The sequence below is a fragment of the Macaca nemestrina genome, chromosome 5 (genome assembly GCF_043159975.1).
Source record: "Macaca nemestrina isolate mMacNem1 chromosome 5, mMacNem.hap1, whole genome shotgun sequence".
In the NCBI taxonomy this organism is placed as follows: Eukaryota; Metazoa; Chordata; class Mammalia; order Primates; family Cercopithecidae; genus Macaca; species Macaca nemestrina.
In genome coordinates this window covers 135,791,552-135,816,096 of record NC_092129.1, presented here as the reverse complement: position 1 = coordinate 135,816,096, position 24,545 = coordinate 135,791,552, and the positions used below count along the sequence as shown (strand labels likewise).

Here is a 24,545-nt window from a genome sequence, read left to right as displayed (position 1 = left end):
CACATATGTGAAATAATATACTCTAACAATTCAGCAATCAGCATCTTACCAGCAGGAAGGGACAAGGAACCCATATGGAAAGTAACTTTGTAGTCTCCATCCTCCTCTATGCAGCACTTGATGTGATGGGAACCACTGCATAAAACTGTAGCTTCCAAAGGATCAACCATGATGTTCAGCTCTAGAGGCAGCGGGTGAACAACGACGTCTTTGGTTGCAATACTGTATGAATTCTTATATCTAAATATGCAGTGATAGGTTCCTGAGTAGAAGACAGCAAAAATGAGACGGAATGAAATAATCGCCCTTCAGGCGATCTGCTGGGAAGGTTAAGAAGAGCCTTAATTTTCCCTCTCAAGCTTTAGTAAAGGAATACCATACCTTCCTGGACACTGGAGGAAAAAATGCTTGATTGACTCCTCTCCTGGATTCTCCATGCATTTGAAGGACTAACCAATGACCACATAAATATGCACTTACTTTCAAATAAAATTAAGCAGCTTATTCAAGGCCAAACAGCCTGTTAGCGGCAAAATTGGATTTCAAACCAGGTTTTCAATTACTACTCTAAGGCTTTTCTACCAACCGAAGGAATAAATGGGAGCTTTGGCGTGTGCAGGGGTGGGGACTTTTTTGAAAATAATTGTTAATCTGATGGAACACTGTGGTGTTATGACGCCCCTGTCTCCCATCTCTAAGTGAGCAGGCCCCTGCTCATCATGGCCCCAGAGGACAAGTCATCATTTGGGCAGCTGCCATGGAGACACACAGCAAGATTACAGGGCACCTACAGTGAAGTAAGGCCCTTCAATTTTCTTTACATTGCTTCCCTTTGCCCCAGCTCTGGAAAAGTCAGAAGCAGCAGCTAACCAGAAGGCGAACAAGGAAAGAAAGGAAACTCCTTTTAATTTCTGCTGGAGGGAAGAGGGAATTTCAATTGAATATAAAATGACAGTATAGTAGATTTAGGAGAGAATATGACTTTTCAGTAACTGATTGTGGGATTGTTTGATAGATCAATGTGACTGGAAAAACTAAAATTATTCGTGGGTTATTGGCTTTTAGTAGGAAAGAGTAATTGGACAGAGCAGGATTGAGTCAGTCTGGAAGAAAAGTACTTCCATTTCCTGACTGTATACTATCAAGTCCAGCCCAAACAATAACTAGCTATTTCTACAATGTTGCCTCGGCCTTATATGAAAATATGAAGAAGACACAGGACTCACGGAATCTAGACTGATTAATCTCATAGTTAATGAAAGGCTTCAGAGTGGAGTGGCTAAGAGTTGGCCACTAGAGCTAGTCAATCTGAGTTTGCATCCTGGCTCTGCCACTTGCCAGATGTATAACCTTGGGTAATTTACTTAACTTTACTGAATCTCAGTTTCCTCATCTGTAAAATGGGGTTAATAATAACAGTATCCTCTAGGTTTATTTTTCCACATGAATTAACACATTTAAATACTTTGCATAGTGCCTATCACATAGTTAAGTGCTCAATAAATATGACCTATTATTGTAGCAGTTTTGTCTACCAATTTCTCTTTGCTTTCAAAGATTTGCAGTTCCTCACAAAACAAACAATGGATAGAGGTAAACAGGAAATTAAAATGTGTTCCTTTTTTGGGAACCAGACTTATAAAATCTTTACCTAGCCATCCTAAAGCACAGTTGGGTCAAACACTCACAAGTGTCTAGTGAAAGTACTTTTAAAAACAATCCTCATAACTTCATGGCAAGAGCCCAGGGTCTGGAATTAGAGACACTAGTTCCATTCCTGGCTCTACAACTTAAGTTGTTTGATCATATTTACTTCATCTGTAAATATGGAAATAATGGCATCTTCCCTCAAAGGACAGTTGCATTAAGTGTGAAGACATATTGAATTTAAAGTGACTGGCATAGGCATGTCTCAGAGCAGACCCCACACAGATAGTAACTATTATTGCGTGTTTCCAAGAGCCCAGGCAGCACAATACGGTTTCCGGCCTTCCACTCACCATTCCACTCCCTGGTCGAGGTCTTGACTGTCAGTACTGATTCTGCTCCATCAGGATACCTCCTCGTGGTATAAAATCTTTGGTATATTTTAATTCCAGCAGAAGTATTCCAATAAACCTCATCATAGTTACTCACATCACTGATGCATTTTATAGAAAAGTTTTGTCCCTCAGAAACAGAAATTGTGTCCGGGGTCATTGTTAGATTGGCTAAAAAAAGGCAAACAATACAGACAAAAGAACACTGACAACAAGTTCAATGTGTAGTATCTCTGGGGACATTAACACATGAGTGAAACTTCAGAGAGGGACAGAAAAAAAAAAAAAAATGAACCATCCTGACTCTACTCATGTCAAGGTAGGATTGGTACCTTGCTGCTCCTGGGCTTTACTTGTTTCTAGGCTGTTCCTGGTGGTGCTCTGCACTGTACTCATTTCCATCACATGCCTTAGGACCTCGTGCACTTCACTTTTGTGGCTGGAATTATCTCCTGATGATTAGCAGGGTAAAAGGTTGCAAACTTAGGAGTGTCGCCTTATCCCAAGCTTCCCTCCAACCTCCTCTGTAACATCTCAAGGGAGAACAAATGGCCGGGTTCCTCTAATAATCTCAACCTCTACTCTTTTAAAATACTTTTTAATAATGCCACATTGTGTATTATTTTCTCTCTTTTAATATCTCTCCTCCATAAAAATGTGAGCCCTCAAGGGCAGACCTGTAGCCTCTGTGTCTTTGCATCTCCAGTACTCAATACTGGGTCTAGTACACAGTCAGTGCTTAATAAGTGAAAGAGTGGGCCGGGCGCCGTGGCTCACGCCTGTAATCCCAGCACTTTGGGAGGCTGAGGTGGGCGGATCACGAGGTCAGGAGATCGAGACCATCCTGGCTAACACGGTGAAATCCCGTCTCTACTCAAAACAAAAAATTAGCCGGGCGTGTGGCGGACGCCTGTAGTCCCAGCTACTTGGGAGACTGAGGCAGGAGAATGGCGTGAATCCGGGAGGTGGAGCTTGCAGTGAGCGGAGATCGGAGATCACGCCACTGGACTCCAGCCTGGGCGACAGGGCAAGACTCCGTCTCAAAAAAAAAAAAAAAAAAAAAAGTGAAAGTGAATTCTGGAACTACATTTTAAGTACAAGAATCATAGAGCGTATTGCCCAAATATAAGTTGGCTGAAAAGTAATGGCTAAGAACACAATTACTTTTGCACTAACCTAATAATTACACCTGCACTGTCTCAGGTAAACTGGGATGTATGGGTACGTTAATTATAACTATAACTACAGTAATATAAGTCTTTATATGTAATTAATTTCACTATATATATACTCCTCTAAGAAGCTTCTCACAGGTTCATGGAAAATTACTAATCAAAAATATTAATAAGACTATTACAAACATAAAACCTTGTATGAACCTCCCACTATTTTAGTCTAACTGTCCACTTCTCTTTGAGTATATCTTTACATGGTTGATATTTCAAAACACCATTCACTTCAGTCTTCTGTAAGTCAAAAGCTTCATTTTGTGAGCCCACTGCTGCTGGCCTACTTTCCCAGTCAGTGTGAAATCTTATTATTAATATTATTATTATTATTTTCTTTTTTGAGACAGGGTCTCATTCTGTCACCCAGGTTGGCACAATCATGGCTCACTGTAGCCTCAACCTTCTGGGCTTAATTGATCCTCCTGCTTCAGCCTTCCAAGAAGCTGGGACTACAGGCACACACCACCATGCCTGGCTAATTTTATTTTTATTTTTCATTGGTAGAGACAGGGCTTTGCCATGTTGCTAGGGCTAATCTCAAACTCCTAGGCTTAAGTCATCTGCTCACCTTGGCCTCCCAAAGTGCTGGGATTACAGGCACGAGCCACCATGACTGGCCTAAAAATCTTATTCTTAATCATAATCCAATGACATCAGGGCTTTTCACAGTTACCATCAGAAGCTGGGATTCAAATGTTCAGACACAGCCCAAAGCCACTCAAGGAAGGCGTAATGTGTCCCTGCATTGCCTTTCCCAGCCATAGGCATCTTGAGATGGCTCTCTAAGGCTTAGCTATTTCTGTGAGTAAAAAGAAGAAGGCTCATGGAACCATGAATTTGGTCCTCTTGACTCTCTGATGAGATTCCAAAGGACCAGACCAGTGATTTTCAGTAAAGGCTTAACACGTCCCTAAGACAGGCCCCAGTTTTGCGGATAGAGGTAAAGTTATGTTAAATAATTTGGAGAAAGATTAGTTTTATCTGAAAGCATTATTTCCCTAGAAGAGCTCATGAGTATTTTGAGCAATTTGCAGTTTTCTATAGTGAGAACAGTTTTGATTATTTGAACATAACACAACTCTTTGTGTTAAAACTAGGAATGCAAAACTGCTCTACCTGTAGATATATGATTATTATATAGCTATATATTATATATCATAGATATATATTAGATAGATAGATAGATTATGCCCACATAAACATAATCTTGATCTTTGTAAAAATGCTAAGTCACAATAGCAGAAAACATTTAAGTATTGCTTATATCAGTCCTTTCTCTAAACTTGTTCAAAAAGGGCCTAATGATTAATCTAAATTGTTGATTTTTTGTAAGACAGGTGGAAAAACAAGTCTGAATGTCCTCTTTTTACACGTGGGGTGAAATCATAATGCTTTGATATAAGGAGAAATGACAATTTTAAGAAGCCTACCTAAACAATTAATTTAGAGACTAACAAATCATTCATTCCAACCACAAAATAACCAGAAAGAATCAGATTACTATCCCAGCACTTTGGGAGGCCGAGGAGGGTGGATCACGAGGTGAGGAGATCGAGACCATCTTGGCTAACACGGTGAAACCCCGTCTCTACTAAAAATACAAAAAAAAAAAATTAGCCGGGCGAGGTGGCGGGCGCTTGTAGTCCCAGCTACTCGGGAGGCTGAGGCAAGAGAATGGCGTGAACCTTGGAGGCGGAGCTTGCAGTGAGCCGAGATCGCGCCACTGCACTCCAGCCTGGGCGACAGAGTGAGACTCCATCTCAAAAAAAAAAAAAAAAAAAAAAAAAAAAAAAGAATCAGATTACTAAGGCTTTCTGCAGCATTGTCTCTGGAACAGGTGAAATGGGAGAGGAGGAATGAGGGAGGGTGTTGAGGGGTAGCGGGGAGTAAGCCAGGATGTTGGAATTCAAGAATGGGAGAACCAGGTAATGAGGGAAAAGGGGAAAATTAGAGACATTATCCTCATTACACATTCAATGATAATAGGGATAACCTGAGTGAGAAACCCTACTTCCCACTCCACCTCCTGCCTTACTCAGAGAATGCCCTGGGGTTCCTTCCTGGGAACCACTGTGTCCTACCACAACCATCCCCAATTGTTAAAACACTCCCTCTGAATTTAAATGGCAGAGAGGGAAATCCTTTTCTATCTCCCATTGTGTGATTTGCCCTAACCACACTACCTCTCTGTCCATTATTTTACTCATAGATATTTCCATAGCTCATAGTTCAGTGGCAGCACTTATTTAAGGTGGGACTTATTCGTGGCTAAAAATTCTAGGGAGAGTCCTTACCCACAGAGATGAATGTCACTTTTATGTTTGCACTGCCTCTGGCTCCGTAGGCACTGATGAACTCGCAAGTGTAGACGACTGTTGTTCCAGAAGACCCGCTTGGGCACTGGGTTCCATCAGCCTTGAGAGTGTATCTGCTGCAGCTAGAATCTATGTCTGTCTCAGGGGTTCCTGTAATGAGAAGCAAATTGTTGCCATCCCAGCGGGCTAACTCCTTTATTTAGTAGCAAAGAGGTCAAATCATTTTTTTCACAAAAGGAGTTACTATTTAAATAGATTTCTTCTCTGAATGGAGAGGAGGGGTTTATGGTGATTAGGTCTGCAGACTGTATCCAGGTTGCCTGGCTTCAGATCCCAAACTCCATCACTTACTAGCAAGATATTGTTGAGACAGTCACTTAACCACCTTGTGCTTCAGTTCTCCAGATATAAAATGAGGATTAATAATATCACTTACTTCCCAGGACCACCGTAAGGTTAAATGAGATAATATACATAAACTCTTAGAAAAGTACCTGACTGAGTCCTGCTCTAACAAAGACCATGAGCGATGGTTTTTAGAATGTGAACAATGAAAAAGAGAAGCAAGCTGTTTGGGTGTGATTTAACTGGAAGAACACATGACAGATTATTTAGAGTACTATGATCATTAAAAAGAGGAAGAAGCAATACTGGGGCACCTGATATTCATATTATTTGAGCTTTTTTCACAGCATGTTCCCTGTTTAAATCTCTATGTTTTAGTGAAATCTTCAACTTCAACTTCATGCATTCTCAGTTACCAGCAGTTTCTCCTTCAAAATAGCTCCCTTTCCATACCCTTCTTTCCTTTCGCAGAAATACCATGCCCTCCATGCCATCTTTCCTCTTGCCTCAGGTTCTACAACACCTTGTGGCTGATTTTTCCTACTCTAGTCCCTTTACTCTCCCTCCTCCCACCTTGCCTGCAGTCATGCACTCCTAAGGCAATCTTCAAACACTATCAATTCTTCTGAAAATGAAGGAAAAAGAATAAGCCTTTTGATTAGTTCCAACCTAAATGTGTCTTTTTCAGCCCTGGCTGATCAATTATATTTGACATATTTTGATCAACATGTAACTAGATTTTCTCCCTAGACCCCAGAAAGGTTGTTTGAAACACCAAACTGATTTCCCTCTTTATCTATCTTGACTAAAGTACCTCCTAGCTCACAGACACGAGTGTCTGTGCCCATCTCTAAGGCTCACCCCTCCACTTATCTTTTGAAAATCCACTTCTTCCAATTCTTCCAGGACATCCCTTCATCCTTTGCCCTTCCTCACCCCGTGTCTTTAATCTTTCCTCCCAGATTTCCTCCACTTCAACCCCCAGATACACGCAAGTCTCCCTTCCTGAAATGTTCTTTCCCCAGTCTGAATGCTCCCTAGCCACCACTGCATTTCTTCCTCTCTTCATACCACGATGCTTCTGCATTTTCCACCTCCAATTTTTCACTCCCATTTCTCATCAAGTCTTTGCAATTGGCCTTCTTCACCCTCTCCTCTACCAAAAGTGTTCCTTTAAGGCCAACAGTGGCCTCCCCTCATGCTACTTTGACTGCAGCATCCCATTCTGCTGACCCCTTCTCTCTGATTTGGCGTGCTTGAGTCCTAGATGTCTCCTGCCCCTCTTTTCTCCTCATCCCTCCTTCTGGGTCTCCCTCTCAGGCTCTTTTCCTTCATCCCCTTCTTAACGTTGCCCCTTTCCTCATCTTTTTCTCTACCGTCTCTCCAGGCAATCTCATCTATACCTATTGCTTCTAGAATAGCCCAAATTTGGATGACTCCTACTCTATTTCTAAGAGCAGCACTCTTGTTGGAAACTTTAGAAGCAAATTCCCAAGTGTTGCTCTGACATCTTAGGTACCTTCAACTCAATTGGTCCATTTAAGAACTCATCTTTTTTCTCCCCAGATAAAACCTGTACATCTCCCAACGTGTCCTTTCTTTGCTCTTGGCATTTCCCCAAATAAAAATTTTAAATTACTTGCATGCACTCACCTTTTACCCCTACTCAATTGTAAGAAACTTTTAGATTACTCTTCTGAAATATTTCACTATTGTCTTACCCACTCCTACCCACGGTAACTTGCTCAGGCCCCATTATCTGTTGTCTGCCTATTGCACATGATTGTAGCTGGGTCTCTATTTTCAGTTATTTGCCCCTGCAATCTATTGGCTATAAGACCTTAAAACTTATTTTTCCTAAGTTCGGCTCTCACCATCTGATGTCCTCTACTTTTGAAACCTTACCATTGCCTACGGAATACAGTAAAATCCCTCTTCGCCTGGTATATTCAATTATTCACAGTGTGATTCCAATCTGCTTCTCTTCTCTTTATCTTCTTCTATAGCTCTCTCTGAAAAATTAGATCATCTCCTGGGCCTTGAACACGCCCTGTAGCTTTGTGCCTCTATACCTGTATTCACACCTGAAATATTCTCCTTCCCTCTCCCTCCTGCTGACTCTTACTGATCCTTAAAAACCCATCTATCTCACCAAACTAATGTGCAGGACAATGATCTGTGCAAGAAGGAGTGTATAAAGAGATGTACAGAAATAATGATAGTGTGCAGTGGGTAGGTTCCATGAGAGAGAAGTCAATATATTATGTGGATTAAAGGAGGGATGTTTTAGTTGAGAGATTAGGGAAGATTTCAGAGAAGAGGAAGATTTGCTCTAGGCCTTAACAGACATTTAGGATTTTAATAGATAGAAATGGGGGCTGTAGTTCTGGTATGTGGTTGTATGTGGGTTGTGTGTGAGTAAATCCGTACTCCTTGGAAAACTTGGCATTCCATCAAGCTGCTTCAGGGGCTGGTACTGTGTTGGGTGGTGGAAGGATAATAAACTGTGTAGGCTCCAATCCCTTCACCCTTCTTCTAACGAGAGCAGCTCCACTTTGGTCTGCTCTACACATTAGATGTGCTGTCAACGACGGGCAATTTTGCCTCCCTGGAGGACATTCGGCAAGGTGTGGAGACATTTTTGGTTGTTGCAACTGAAGATGTTACTGGCATCTTGTAGGTACAGGCCGGGGATACTGCTAAATATCCTACAATGCACAGAACAGTTCCACCAGCAAAGAATTGTCTGACCCAAAATGTCAATAGTGCTGAGTTGAGAAGACTTGCATTAGACAGCCATGCAAGATTCTGCTTGAAAAATGGATTCTATTGTTAACTCAGAAAACCACTGCTATAAGCAAAAACACAGAAGCAGCAGCATGCAGGTCTTGTTCAGAGAACAGTAACTACTTCTGTTATGCTGAGATTCAGAGAAAGAGTGAAGAAAGGCTCCAAAGAGATGGTAAACTCAGAAAACACAACCAGGACTTCCAAATTGGCATCACTCACATCGTGTTTCCTACAACACCCTGGGGCTCTGCAACCAGGGGCCCTGCATGGGAGGTACTGAATATAGCTAATAAGTTGGCACTTTGCTTTCTGGAGAAGAGAAGGTATGCAATTACAATTTTGTTATTCAAAGTTAGATGACATCCCAGACCTTCCTCTATAACATGGTGGTGATGGTACCTACTTTGCAAGACTTTGGGTGGGGAGTGGAGAAAAACCAAGATGATAAATGTAAACATTGAAAACAGAGTTGAGGCCAGGTGTGGGGGCTCACACCTGTAATCCCAGCACTTTAGGAGGCCAAGATGGGCGGAGGTCAGGGGTTCGAGACCAGCTGGGCCAACATGGTGAAACCCCATCTCTACTAAAAATATAAAAATTAGCCGGGTATGGTGGCAGGCACCTATAATCCCAGCTACTCAGGAGGCTGAGGCCGAGAATCTCCTGAACCCCGGGAGTGGAGGTTGCAGTGAGTCGAGATCGTGCCACTGCACTCCAGCCTGGGTGACAAAAGCAAGGCTCTGTCTCAAAAAACAAACACACAAACAAAAAACAAAACAAAACAAAATAAAAAACAGAGTTTAATACATTGAATCTGCCACAATAACTATTTTGTGATCATGGTGATACCCTTAAAGAATACTCCTTCGCTTTTTTCCCATGTGGGAGGAAATCTTCACTGAATTTTAGTCTCTTAAAGTTAGAAATTCTGCCATTGTTGATTATTTCCTTTCTGTGTCATCCTTTTCCAGAGTGCTTTGAATATGCAACGATTTCTGAGAGGTCACTCATTCAGTTCCAAATGCTTTGGGTAAATTCTTTTGCTTGATTGTGTTCTGCAGACCTGGAAGAATGGTTGTTAGTAGAACTTGTGGAATTTGGAGAAGATAGTTGCAGAGAGGAAGCAGCAAGGGCAGGAGAAAGAAGGGCAGGGTGCCAGGGCAGAGGCTAAATTCATCAGAGAAGCCAGGTCCCTAGGCGGCCAGCCCTGAGGCAGGAAATCCATTGTTCTGCAGTCATTCATCCCGCTCTAAGCATCTGCGCCACAGACTTCCTGGTTCCTTTGCCAGAAGGCCAGGTTTTTCACCTTTCGGGGTTGAAAGCTTCTGAGCCAGTACCACAGGAATTGTGCAAGGTCTTTCTTCCATCTGGCAGTTCCTTCAGGATACCTACACCTCCTCTTCCTTAGAAATCAGGGAAGTGACTGCATGTATCATGGGTTAATATTTTCAACAGTTACCACGTGCCTTTCTTCTGAGTACTTTAAAGTCTAATACAAATGCTTGCAGGTGAAACTCCTTTGGAAATTACATGTGCTTAGGAAAATTTGCCTGTAAATTGATAGTTTCGTTGTTGTTGTTGTTGCTATTGTTGTTTGAGACAGTCTCACTCTGTCACCCAGGCTGTAGTGCAGTGGCATGATCTCCACTCACTGCAACGTCGGCTTCTCGGGTTCAAGTGATTCTCCTGCCTCAGCCTCCCGAGTAGCTGGGACTACAGGTGCACACCACCACACCTAGCTAATTTTTTGTATTTTTAGTAGAGATGGGGTTTCACCGTGTTAGCCAGGCTCATCTCGAATGCTCAACCTCAGATGATCCATCTGCTTTGGCCTCTGAAAGTGCTGGGATTACAGGCGTGAGCCACCACCCCTGTTCTGATAATTTTTTAAAAATAATTTAATCTATTTAAATAGCTAAGGCTTTGTAAAATGAAGGTTCCCCACACTAACGTATTTCATGGGTAAAGCTACATTTTACATTAAAGACTTTTTCTTTACAGATAAGCACATTATACTGTTGCTTCTTAAGAGAAGAGTTGGATCTTGCTCTATGCAGTTTCTAGGTAGAATACTGTGCAAACTCTGCTGACTAGCTCATTCCAGTGCTGGCCCACCAGGCATGCACAATATAGTTTGGCCAAGACGACACTGGTTTTGTGAAACAAGACCTTTGGTGAGTCCTAATTCTTTCTTTCTTCTTCTTCTTCTTTTTTTTTTTTTTTTTCATATTTTGACAACCTTGGATAAGTCATATAATCTGAACCTCAATTTCCTTATTTGAAAATTGGAAGTAAAATGTTTCAAATTTGTGGTCAAGCATTTAAAAAGCAGTAACATATTTTTTAAAGGGTTAATCATAAACTGTTATACAAAACAGAGTGAGTATTGCTGTTTTAATTTATTACTATTATTATTATTCATCAATATAAACTGGAGGGTAGGGAACTTTAGGTAAAATTTCAGGTTGAAAACAAAAGCTAATAGGATCAGAATTCATATGAAATGACTGAGAGACAAACAGATCTGCAGAGAGAAAGGGATAAAGCTGGAGGCACAGAGATAGAAAATATTGAGGCATGTATAGATACAAAGGCAGAGAAGTGAGAAGGACCAGACACCAGGAGAAGACACACAGAAAGGAGAAGCTCCAAGTCAGACCTCAATGACAAGTGACCTCATCCTTAGCTCTTTGCTGAAGATGAAAGGAAGGTGAGCACAAGCTTTTCTTGTCTTTTTTTTTTTTTTTAGATCCAAAAATGCCAGGATCCTTCTGTCTTGGGTCTTCTGCTGCTGGGATCTCATCTACAACCAAAGCATGACACTTGTGTGCATATGTTTTTGGAGTCTTGCTCTAGAGTGGCTAAGCTGGAGCTGGCATCAAACCTAATGCCTTTTCACAGTCTGAAATCCAGAAAATAGCAGCCATCTGACGTTTCCCGTTCCACACACCACATCTCCCATTTCTACTTGGCCAAGAGGCAAAAACCTATTTACAAAAGGGCTTATCTAACATTCTCACCTGGAATACTTATTTTTCCTTCCTGCTTCCATTCTACTTTGCTCCAATTAACATTACTCTGACTGCAGCAGTTCAAAGATACAGGATTGTTGTCACACATCACCTTCATTTCTTCATTTGCCAAAATTTGGATGGGCATAACATCTATTTTCTTCTTGCCCTCATATTCAAAAATATCTAGTATCAGTTTGCAAACATATTCACCTGCATAAAATACATGAAATCATGCATTATTACAACATATGTGTATTTTCTTAGAGGAATGGTACCCTAATTTCATGGATCATGACAGTAATGACAGTCCTTGATGAAGCATCATTTTCAAAAGCATCTGAGACTTAGTCTAAAAATGCCTAAATAACCATTCAGGAATTCAGGAAGTGCAGATATTTTTGATGCCACAAAGTGGAGTACAGAGATGTTCTAAGGAAATAGTAGAAATCTTAGGGACTTTGCTAATAAGGAAGTAGGAAAGAAAAATTGAAAAGCCTTGGAGAATTAGAAGAAGATAGATAATATTGCCATAGTATTTAACCATGTGGTAAATCAAAATCAACAACTATGTGATAGGAGCCATATGTCTATAGCCCACCTCATCATGTAGAGAAAAGGAGATGGCCCCGTTGGCATCTGAGTTACAATGCAGTTATTACATTCCAGAATATGTCAGGTACACCACTAGTCTTAGGGAAGAATTAAGCTTTATGCTTGCTTTTGTAGTTGCTTGGGGTGGGCAAGAGGACAGGAGAAAGCTGAAGGGAGGGATAATAGTGGAGAACCAGAAAATTTGGTGAGGGCAGGGAGAATGGTGGATATGTTCACTCTCCTGACTGTAGTAATGATTTCACAGCTGTACATGGGTCAAGACGTTTTAAATATGTACAGTTTATTATATATCAGTTCCTTCCTCAACAAAGCTATTTTAAATTTTTTTTAAATCAGTTGAAAATTAAATTAATAATAAAGTAATATTATATACTAAAACAAAATAATGACAATAATTATATATGATGATAAAACAATGAAAATAATTAACTTTAAAATTAATTAACAATTAATACCATGGTGATATGGTTTGGCTCTGTGTCCCCTCCCAAATCTCATGTCGAATTGTAATCCCCACGTGTTCAGGGAGGGCCCTGGTGGTAGGTGATTCTCTCATGGGGGCAGTTCCCCCATGCTGTTCTCATGATAGGGAGTGAGTTCTCATGAGATCCGATGGTTTAAAATCAGATGTTTGACAATTCCCTAGACCCTCTCTCCCTCTCCTGCTGCCATGTAAGATGTGCCTTGCTTCCCCTTTGCCTTCTGCCATGATTGTAAGTTTCCTAAGGCCTCCCCAACCATGCAGAACTGTGAGTCAATTAAATCTTTTTTCTTCATAAATTACTCAATCTCAGGTAGTTCTTTATAGCAGTATAAAAATAGACTAATATACATGGGATTAATTTTCGGTTTTGAAAGGCTGAAGCAGGAGACTTCTTTGGGAAGAGAAAAACACTATCTACACGTCTACATAAAACACTATTACATATTTGCTTCTTTACAAGCTCTTCATTCCATTCCTCACACAAGTTATTGAATGGAGACCTACCTGCATCACCCGGAGTGATGTTGCGGATGGTGAGCTTGGACACCGAAGTCATGTTGTTGAACACGGCAGTGTAAATCGAGAATTTACTGCTGTTCTGGATTTCCAACTGCTGTTCTTCATAGCGCCAAGACACATTGGAGGACAAAAGTTCGTTTTCACACACCAGACTGACTGTGTCCCCTTCAAAGATGATTTCTGGTGTGACAGAGAACTTAGTTTCATCTGGAAACCCGAAGAAAAGGTAATAAGATCCCAAAGCGAATAAATGTCATTGTCATTGATGCTACTCACCAGACACAACCACCACAGAGCTCTCGGAGGTCTTGATAGCATCTGTGGTGCTGAACTGGCTGAGGCAATGTGTCTCCTCACTCAATCCCCATGCAGCTGGCATCTGAGCCCTGAGGAAGTGTGTCCTGCCACATACCAGGGACAGGGTTTCCTGATTGGGGTCTTTGCCCTGTGGCTCCTTAATGGCAGTAATGGAAATTTTAAAGCTATTTTCAATATTTCAAACAGTGTGGTGGAAAATTGCACATTTACTTATGAAAAAAAAAAACACAAACTAACTTAAATACAAAGTTTCTGTGCTACAGACTGGAATCATATCAACTGCTTCTTATCAATAACTGATATCTCATGCTTATTGAAAGCTCTGACCTAAGTCTTGAATGATTTAGAAAAGTAAAAACAAATTAATTAATTATAATAAAGTCTGCTTGAGAAATAAGAATTTCCTAATACTCATGGACCTCTGTAGGAGTGGGAGCTTCATAGATAGTAAGTTTGGATTTGAATCCTGGTTCTGTCCCAACTGTAACTGTGTGGCCCTGAGGAACTTGCTTAGACTGGCTGGGCCCTTAGTTCCCCTGTCTGGAAAACAGGAGCAGTGAGAGTTACATTTGGGAGGTAACTTGGAGAAACTGTAGCTATTATTATTGTTTTGGCAGTAAAAATCCATGGGATCACTGCCTTATCATTTCACAAATAAAAATAAAAACACAGCCAGGCATGGTGACTCATGCCTGTAATCCCAACACTTTGGAAGGCTAGGTGGGAGGATTGCTTGGGGCCAGGAGTATGAGACCAGCCTGGGCGATGTAGTGAAATCCCATCTCTAAAAAAAAAGATAAATAAAAAGTAAAAAATGTTAGCCGAGTATGGAGGTGTGCACCTGTGGCTCCAGCTACCCCAGAGGCTGAAGCAGGAGGATCACTTGAGCAAGGAAAATAGAGGCTGCAGAGAGCCATGATTATACTACTGCACTCCAGCCTGGATGACAGAGGGCTACACTCTGAGGCCTACTGCTCTAAAGTGATGGCCCTCTATTTCTTATTGGTGCATTTTATGAATATTTAAACCTCCACTGCAATATTGGTTTTACTTTTTTAACTTAGTTTTGGATCTGTTAATTTAGAAAATACACAAACCCAGATGGCTCTGTGACCCCCTTGTGCCCCTCTTCCACAGACCCCAGGTACAGTGGCATTAGTCAGATTGGGAGGCGCTGGCATAAGAGGAGGAGGTGGTACAGAACCCCTGTGTCAGGAAGTGGAGTGTCTAGCTTCCCAGAGGACATTGTAACATAAGCTAATTTCCTAGGTTTACGCATAACCGTAAATAACATGACCATATCTAAACAATTTCACTTACTGCTAGTAAGTGCTTGAAAGGAGTTGTAGTCCATTTTGTAGGTCTGATTGAGGCTCTGTACAACTTGTTCATTGGCTTTATCTATTAACTCAAGTGATGGTGCTGTAGTCTTGACTTCATATGTCACAACCACACTTCCAGACCTGGACGGAGAACACTCAGTTCAGTAAAACAATAACTGACCTGGAAGAGTCTAGATATTTATGGCTTATTTGCTTAGGAAACAAAATGGCACAAACTGCCTGTTGCAGCATGAAAATCTATGGTCCTCATTGGCCAGCAGGATCTTCCAGTAGAAAGACATCATTGCATGGCATTATTTCATTTCTGTATTTCTGAACTATTTGGACTACAAACTTATCCCTTATCTTTGCTTCCAAAATTTTTGCACATGTATAGAATGAACACAAGTCTTTTTCTCTTTTAAACAGGTGCATCTGTAAGGGGTGAGATACTTTTTTCTCCTCTACCAAACTGCTCCTGCTGAGAATTCCACATGAACAATGCCTCTCTAGGGGGTTTACCTCCTTCACTACCATATGGATCCCAGCCACAAAGTAGAAATGACCAAATTAAAGTATTCTTACTTGAACCCTGTCACAGTCACGCCCTTGAAGCCTGGTAAAATTCCGTAACCCTTCCGGAACTGAAAAATAAAGCAAGATGAGTGTCATATATCAAAGTCTAGAAATAGGTGTATCAAAAGATCTGAAGCAGAGTAAAAACCACATATTCCCAATCACAGTAGGTAAAATTATCTTCCATTTTGTTAACTGTAGGCATTAGATTTCTGAAGAAATAATTCCTATCTATGTCAGTCTGGGTCCTCCAAGAAGTAGACACTAGATGAAATGGGCAAAAAATTTACTCAGGAAAATGCCTAGGAAAGAAAACGTGGAGGGAGCAGGGAAGATAGAGAGAGCCATCAGACCCCCAAATGAAAGAGAGGGAAGGAAGGTTGGATAAAAGCACCCTAGCCCGAACCTGGAAAGGTTCAATAAAGCCTTCCAAGGAGTCCCAGTATCTGCCAGACACAGATGTGCTGTGCCCCTTCATTGGTAGGGAGCAGCAGTGATGGTCGTGGATTTCAGAAGCAGCAGCTGCAACCCTTGCTCCATTACATGACCTGTACTTGGAGGTCTTGGAGGGGCATCCTCATGGCTGCCATACTGCAGGATTGGTTGGTGTGCCAGGTACCTAGGTGGTTGCTATGTAACTCTCTCTTTCAAAGCATATAATTTAGTGTAGTGTGTGTGTGAGGAGGTTCTCCTGCTGTGCAGACATATTAAATGCCAGAAATGTAAATCAAATATCCAAGAGCTCTTCTGAAGCGGCACTTCATCAAGGCACTCATGGGAGATGACAATATTTGGGTGACATGTTGGGATGAGCAGGAGGCTGCTAACAGCCTAAGGCAGGGCTCAGCTGCCAGGAGAAGGGAAGTCATTATCTCAGCCCACCTGTAATAATCTGTGACACATCCATTGGGAAGCTCTGTTCCAAATATGATAACTCCAGCAAAGTGTTTAGGTTTAGATGAATCAATTCAATGTGAAGCACTTAAGACAGTGACTGGCAGTTAACACTGGTGGAATAGTCTCTATTTTTATGTGAATAAATTTATATCTGTCTTAGGTATGAATGCCTAGCAACCTCTGGTGTAGAGTGGTTTGAAACCCTCTGCGCTCAGCCACAGGTTTGTCTGCCCAAAAGTTAGGAGTTTCATTCATGTGGTATGTGAAGAATAGAAATGCACCAACTGGTGCTTGTAGGCTATAGGTTCTTGGGGCTTTGAATAAGTTTTAGTGAATTGATGCCACCAAATCTTATCTGAAACAGTTCCACACTGGGAAAAATTTATACTTATAGGTCAAGGTGATGCCACACTGTCCCCTAAACATGATTTGATTTGAGCACATATTAATTCACCATCTCAGAGGTAAAAGAATAATAAATCCACATCCGTAAGTTCTGACAGATCCAAGCCACTGTTCACTGTGAATGCTATAGACTCAGTTCAGTCCAAACACTTTGTTGGTTAAGAGGCTCTCGGGGCCAAAACCTACCGCTGTTTCCAAGTCGGTCTTGTAGGACCTATAGAGGGCAGAGGAAGTGTTCATGAGGTCTTCTTGAAAGCCGACATTTAGTCTGACTCTCATGTTCAGGGTAACATCTGTTGAAAAACACAGGGCAATATTTACAAATATTATGTTAGTGTCTGAGTATATACAAACCAGAAACATTTGTAAGTTGTTTTTGTGTGTTCGTTTGAGATGGAGTCTCCCTCTGTCTCCCAGGCTGGTGTGCAACAGTGCGATCTCAGCTCACTGCAACCTCTGCCTCCCAGGTTCAAGTGATCCTCCTGCCTCAACCTCCCGAGTAGCTGAGACTACAGGTGTGCACCACCACACCCAGCTAATTTTTGCATTTTTAGTAGAGGCAGGGTTTCACTGTGCTAGCCAGGCTGCTCTCAAACTCCTGACCTCAGGTGATCCACCCACATCGGACTCTCAAAGTGCTGGGATTACAGGCATGAGCCACTGCACCCAGTTGTAAACTGATGTTGAATAACCACTGAACGCGCATTTAATGAACAGTTACTTACCTTCCTGAAGCAGGCAAAAAGGTCCCTTGGTAGGCAGTTCTTTAAGGCAACTGCAATGGTGCCCCGGGAGGAAGACGTCATGCTCTTGACAAGTGAGACTGTGAAGACACCTTTCCCGAGGCCACCCATAGCCTGTCTCGCAGGAGCACCAGATTTCATTCCCAGCGGGTCTGCAGACTATCATTAACCAGAATAGCAAGGAGAGACAAGGTGGAGAAGGCAGTCACCACATTTGTATTTATAGCCTGCAGGTATTCATTCTTGAAGAAAATCCTAATCTGACTTTCTGTTACCTTTCTGAGAACTTCAATAGCATAAAATTGATGTTTGCATGTATGCATCACCATGCTATTAGCCATGACAATCTGAAAGATGACTGCTGTGACAGTTGAGTGATGAATGGCTAAGTCATCTTTTAGATACTCATGTCTAATAGCTAATAGTCACCAGATGTCTATGATGATAAGTATAAGGTAGCCAGCCTCCAAGATGGCCTTTGCCCACCCCTACCACTAGGTATTCAAACCCTTTTGTAGTACCTTCTTATGTTGTACTAGGATTGGTCTATGTAATCAATAGAGTATGGCAGAAGTGATGGTATGGCACTTCTGAGATTAGGTTATTACAAACACTATAGCTTTCCTCTTGGTTAATCTCTCTCTTTCTCTCTCTCCTCTCACTCCGGGGGTAGTTGACTGCCATGGCATGAAGGCACATCATGGAGAGGTCCACATGGCAAGGAACTGAGGTCTGCAGCCAATAGCTAGTGAGGAACTGGAGCCTGCCAACAACCACATGAGTGAGCTTAGAAATAAATTTTCCAGGCCAGGTACAGTGGCTCACTCCTGTAATCCCAGCACTTGAGAGGCCGAGGCGGGTGGATCACTTGAGCCCAGGAGTTTGAGACCAGCCTGGGCAACATAGTAAAACCCTATCCTACAAAAAATACAAAGACATTAGCTGGGCATGGTAGTGTGTCCCAGCTACTCAGGATGCTGAGGTGGGAGGACTGCTTGAGCCTGGGAGGAAGAGGTTGCAGTGAGCTGAGAATGCAACCACTGCACTCCAGCCTGGGCAACAAAGTGAGACCCTGTCTCAAAAAGAAAAGAAGAGAAAAGAAAAGAAAAGAAAAGAAAAGAATTTTTTTTCTCATATGCCAGTTGAACTTTCATATGATGACAGCACTAGTTGATAGATTACTTACAACCTTACAAGAGACCTTGAGCCAGAACCACCCATCTAAGCTTCTCTAAGATTTCTGAGCCTCAGAAACTGGGTCTATCTTCTAGTAAGAGAACTAAACTTTTTTTCCCATTACCATAAAAACCCTACTTGGGACACAAAGATAAAAAGGAAGAAGTGTCTTTTTACATCACTCTCGTGGAGAAAAACAAGAGGTCTTGTCTTGATGGAAACCCCAGTGAGGAAGAATAAGCATTCTCAAATTTCAGTGAGAGCCTCTGGCCTGGGGCTGGTTCATCTCTGGGCCTATGTACCACGTAAAAAGAAGGGTCAACCTTGGCATGGCAGTGAGTGACTTTCATGGCTTTAGTGCATTTTCATCTCGCAGAGTGAGCAAAAAGGACCAATGCTTCCTTTCTATGTTAAATGCAGCAGGATGTATGTTAGAGCATACCTCTATTTGTAGACTATTGTAGATATAGTTTATAGGGCAAATAAGTTTATACCTGTATGGAAGTTTATTTTTACGTTACTGTTAGTACCAATACTTGTCAATACTTCCACCTTCTACATCTTAATTCTTAACAAATATAAATACAATGATTAAAAAATCTCTCAGATAATAAATGTTTGTTATTTTATGATGCTAGGTTTTAGACTTTGTTATGCATCAATAGATAACAAATACAGAGTGCAAGTAAATTTGTGCCTTTTACATATCAAGTCAGGTGTGAACAGCCTACATGAACACTGCTCTCATGGGAGACAGTAAGAAATGTTCTGAAATCAGAGTGCTTTGAATCAGTTTCCAAAGCTGGACCAAAGTCACATCTTTGAGAGCTGTTTTTTCTGCAGATGGGTGCCCAGGAAAAGTCCCACAGAGTGACTACCCAAAGGGAAGTTATCAAATAGTTATTTCAGAAATAGGAGGGACAACACGTTCCAGTTAATTCCTTGGATACTGATGCAGTCTGTGTCCCAGCAGTGGGTGGCAGTGGGGCAGGAGAATTAGGAACAGAAGAAACTGGAGTTGCTAACAAAGAAGCTGAGTGCCCACTAGAGGTAATTTGAGGATAGCCAACAGGATCCCAGTTGTTGAAATCTCTCTCTTACTGACATGAAATTCCAGTGCTAAAGCAATTTTGTTGTTGTCTTCTGTTTTGTGAGGGAGCATTATGGGAGCAGTGGTTGAAGAACTTTTGAGTCCCACATAAATACAAACATGCCTTAGGAGAATGGAAAAAGTTACCACCTCCAGACCACCTGCCATATCCCAGGTATTGTCCGGTGCTTTATGCACATTGTCCGGTTTTAAATATCCTCAGTTTCATTTGCCATTACTAAAAAGGGATCATAAGGCAGACTGCTGGAAAAATGAGGTGAGGGAAGGATGGAAAAAGGAAGATGGTGAAAGTTTGGATGCTTAGTCATTAGTGCCATGGTCAGTAGGCCTAACCTTCATTGCCCTGCTGCATTTAACATAGAACATACATCCTGCTGCATTTAACATAGAAAGGAAGCATTGGTCCTGTTTGCTCACTCTGCGAGATGAAAATGCACTAAAGCCATGAAAGTCACTCACTGCCATGCCAAGGTTGACCCTTCTTTTTACGTGGTACATAGGCCCAGAGACGAACCAGCCCCAGGTCAGAGGCTCTCACCAAAATTTTAGAATGCTTATTCTTCCTCACTGGGGTTTCCATCAAGACAAGGCCTCTTCTTTTTCTCCACGAGAGTGGTGTGAAAGGACACTTTTTTCTTTTTGTCTCTGTGTCCTTTGGGTTTTTATGGTAATGGAAAAAAAAAGTTTAGTTCTCTAATTAGAAGATAGACTCAGTTTTTGAGGGTCACCCACCCCATTCACTTCCTCTTTTAGGCCAACTCCTCTTAGCTCTTCCCTGCTGGTCCTGAGGTCCATGAGCCTCAGGCTTTCTCTGCCACACTGAAATATTCACTTTTGTCAAACCTGTTTCATAGTTCACTAGCAGGAAAGATTCACCCCCTCTATGTGTGAATGACCAGTCTTTCTGGAAGGATAAATTAAACTTTCCAAGGTCAATTGCATTTAATTGAGAAGCTTGTTAACCCAAGTTTTTAAGATGGTGAAGCCTCTTGAAGTCATCCCATCTCTAGTAGAAAAAATTAGAGAGAGTGTGTTTATATTCAACATATGGAAGGTAAACTCACAACTAAAGCTCAAGGGTCTATAATCATTAGTTGTTCAACAAAAAACTATTTTTGATACTTGGTCAGTTTTGTTTACTGGATTCATTTACTAGCACCTACAAAGACACCAAAAGGTTTCTGTTAAAAAATTTGGGAAGAAAAATTGACTAAAATCTATGCAATAATTTATTCTAAAGGCAAAAGATCTGTGCTGGGTGGGAACATAGAAGGGTATTTCCTATGTATTTTCCAAAGTACCCTAGTTTGGTGAGATGTTCTATGGATAAAGAGTGGGAAACACAGAAGAAGCTCACTGTTCCTGAAGGACTTATAATGGACATTGGCATCCAACTGGAAAATCACTAACTCAAGAAAATTAGTACTAATGGTAGGAATCAGTGGGAAATGGCATCCAAAAGGAGTGGTAAGGGAGCTATGACTTCGAGTAGCATATATTAAGAATCAAAAATTAAAATGCATGTACCGACATCAGGATGGACTATTTGAAATATGAGAATTCAAAAAGAATTTCAAAAACAAGAATTTTTTCTTGCTCTCATTTTAGAATAATAAAACCCAACATCTATTAGTGCTTTCCAGTTTAAAAAGCAATTCCCTTTTATCAGATAACTGGGAGCCTTATCTCACAACTTCTACTGTATACCAGCTCTTGGGTGATGGTCTCTGGAGACATAGGGAAGCTAGCATGACATTGAAAAAGAGTTTGCAACCAGAAAGTCCAATCTATGGCCTGAAAGGTTCTACTTAATGCCTTGCTTCTGATGCAGGCATGTACCTCATTCCCGTTTCCTGACCTATAATGCCAAAGAGAAGGGTATCTGGTACTTACTAATATCTTGAACCAGTCCTTTCTATGTTCATTGATATACCAAGGGAAGAGGACACAGGGAAGAGGATCCAGTAGTTTATCTGCCCAAGGGAAGAGGACCCAGTAGTTTATCATGAAGGACCCGGCCATATCTTGGGACCACTTTATGATAAGCATCACATAAACCACCAAGCAAACCTCTGGTCACCATCTAAAATAAGAAACCTCTGACTGTAGAGTTTACTGATAAAGGCTTCATTCAGGAAGGCTATGAAGTCATAGAATCACACATCAGTCTCGGTGAGTCATTTCACTTGCCTACTAAGTAAAAGATTGCTCTGATAGTCAGGAGCTCAGACAGTCTTTCTCAAGACATCCGATCATTTATTCTGAAGCAATGGGTCTCTTACTCACCTGTTGTCACATTTATGCTCAAAATTTGGTCAGTGTTATTCCCATGAATTGGAAAACTGAGGCTGTTCAAGTAGGCTTTGATAGGATCCAGGAAGGATGCATTTTCAAAACTGATCTCAATATTAACAGTGTATTCTTCAGCTGTAGGACTTTTCGTGGCAACTGCAATGAAAGCACATGAAGGCTGAGAAAACTTACCATGGGAGATGGAGCAAGATCATGATGGATTTTTCAGCAGTTAAAGGTAATGACAGGTACATGTGAATGGTTGGTCTATCAACCCTTGGGAATTTCTAGTGAAACCTTTCAGAGAAAAAGAAGAGTTTATCTACTCACCACCTTGGTGTCCAAGGCCAAGCACTGCTGTGTGAAGTATGGACTGTAATGAGGCAAGAGTAGAAGCAGAGAGAATAGCAGGGAGGGTCTGGAAACCATTCGGGCAAAATATGTCACAGTCAGCACTCAAAGGAGTGAGTCAGTGTTTCATCTGCAGTATGCATCAGTCAATAGATGCATACTCTAAAGGCTGAACCAAGCATGGCTTGAAGACATCCGGGAAAGGTCACCCAGTTAATTCCCTTTGCCCTTAGCCTATGGAAAGAGCATATATTCTTTGCTCTTCCTCTGAATTTCCAGTGTTCAGAACATGACAGGTGCTCAACAAAATTTGGCAAATTGGAAAGTAAAATAAAATAGATTTTCAGCTCTTCATTGTTTTTCCAAATTGTCTCCAGGTGGTTAACTGGCTGGCATTCAAGATGGATCTGTTCCCCAACACACAGCTACATCAGGCAGGCTAATATATATGTATATGTGTGTGTGTATGTGTGTATATATTATATATAGAGTACATATATAGTATATACAGTCTATATATAGAACTATATATAGACTACTATATATGCTATATACAGTATATATAGCACATATAGTCTATATACAGTAGTCTATGTAGAGTAGTCTATATACAGTCTATATATAGAGACTATATAGTCCCTGTATATAGTCTATATAGAGTAGTTTGTGTATAGTCTATATACAGTACTGTATATAGTAGTCTATATAGTCTATATAGTATATCTAGCATAGCATATATCCTATATATAGTCTATATATAGTATGCTATATATAGTCTAATCTATGTTTATATATAGACTATATAGTCTACTCTATGTTTACATGGAGACTATATATAGATAGATAGATAGATAAAGTCTAGCCTGCCTGATGTAGGTGTGTGTTGAGGAACAGATCCATCTTGACTATAGTAGTCTATATTGACTACTATATATATAGAGAGACTATATATATATATATACACACACACACACACACACACACACATTCTGGGAATTGTTCTTTCATAGTTTTCTATAACACACTGTGTCTGGGCCACTAATTTTAAGCTTCCCAAGAGCAGGAACTGTTTCTTTTATGCTTCTTTCACTTCTCGTAGCCTTACTTACTCCATCTGGCAAAGAGCTTACCATATTATAAATATGTGACCAATCAATTCTTGTTAAACCTGAAACTCTCCGAGTCAAGTCACAAATTCACCTCTCTGTCACTGACAGAACCTTTGGCCTAATCTTGGCTAGAATATATAACCGAAGCCATGGGCACAGTTAATACTTAATAAAGAACCTTCAAGGAATAAGAAGGTTTTACACAGATAGATTGAGAATATTTTTCTTTTTCTTGGGACAGGGTGTCTCTCTGTCGCCCAGGCTGGAGTGTAGTGGCATGATCTTGGCTCACTGTGACCTCCACTTCCTGGGACCAAGTGATCCTCTGGCTTCAGCCTCCTGAGTAGCTGGGACCACAAGCTCATACCATCATGCCCAGCTAATTTCTGTGCTTTTTGTACAGATGGGGTTTCGCCATGTTGCCCAGGCTTGTTTTGAACTCCTAGGCTCAAGCGATCTGCCTGCCTCGGCCTCCCAAAGTGCTGAGATTACAGTCATGAGCTGCTGTGCCCAGCCATTGAAAATATTTTATCTTGTCAGTCAGATAAGGAAAAAATTAGTGAATACTTATAAAATTATTACTTTAAAATTTACCTTGTATCTGAGAAGATGAAGTTTATTATACCATAAAGTTAACATTCTATGTTAAAAGGGCAAAAAATTTCCCCATAATATTGTAAGATCTAAATATTCCAAGGACTCTTGGTGTGAAATACTAAAGTAGAGTAAGTTTATGCTGGGAAACTCTAACTGTTGAATGTTTATTTCGGAAAGCTGTAACATTTGTCCATTGAGCTTGGTAAACTGTTTGTCTTAGGTCTTTGGTTTTACCCATCAACCTTATTGAGAAGAATTTCATCCTGGCATCATTCAGCTTCTGCAATTAACTCAGCCTATA

The 24,545-nt window shown here is 41.0% G+C and overlaps 1 protein-coding gene across 5 annotated transcripts in view; it reads right to left on the bottom strand.

Annotated features, from left to right (window-relative positions):
* Positions 1 to 24,545, bottom strand: part of LOC105490916 (adhesion G protein-coupled receptor F5) — a 102,610-nt gene that overhangs the window by 13,943 nt on the left and 64,122 nt on the right. For 3 of the 5 annotated variants that reach the window (XM_011756892.2, XM_011756893.2, XM_011756891.2), the window contains exons 4-14: positions 22,182 to 22,343; positions 17,591 to 17,767; positions 17,052 to 17,158; positions 15,573 to 15,631; positions 14,986 to 15,128; positions 13,333 to 13,554; positions 11,739 to 11,942; positions 5,563 to 5,733; positions 2,372 to 2,491; positions 2,001 to 2,210; positions 50 to 262 (exon numbers count right to left, since the gene is read on the bottom strand). In XM_011756892.2, coding sequence (XP_011755194.2) covers positions 50 to 262; positions 2,001 to 2,210; positions 2,372 to 2,491; positions 5,563 to 5,733; positions 11,739 to 11,942; positions 13,333 to 13,554; positions 14,986 to 15,128; positions 15,573 to 15,631; positions 17,052 to 17,158; positions 17,591 to 17,767; positions 22,182 to 22,343 — 1,788 coding nt within the window. The remainder of the gene's footprint in view (positions 1 to 49; positions 263 to 2,000; positions 2,211 to 2,371; positions 2,492 to 5,562; positions 5,734 to 11,738; positions 11,943 to 13,332; positions 13,555 to 14,985; positions 15,129 to 15,572; positions 15,632 to 17,051; positions 17,159 to 17,590; positions 17,768 to 22,181; positions 22,344 to 24,545) is intronic. The other 2 variants (XM_011756894.2, XM_011756895.2) reach the window with 2 other exon arrangements.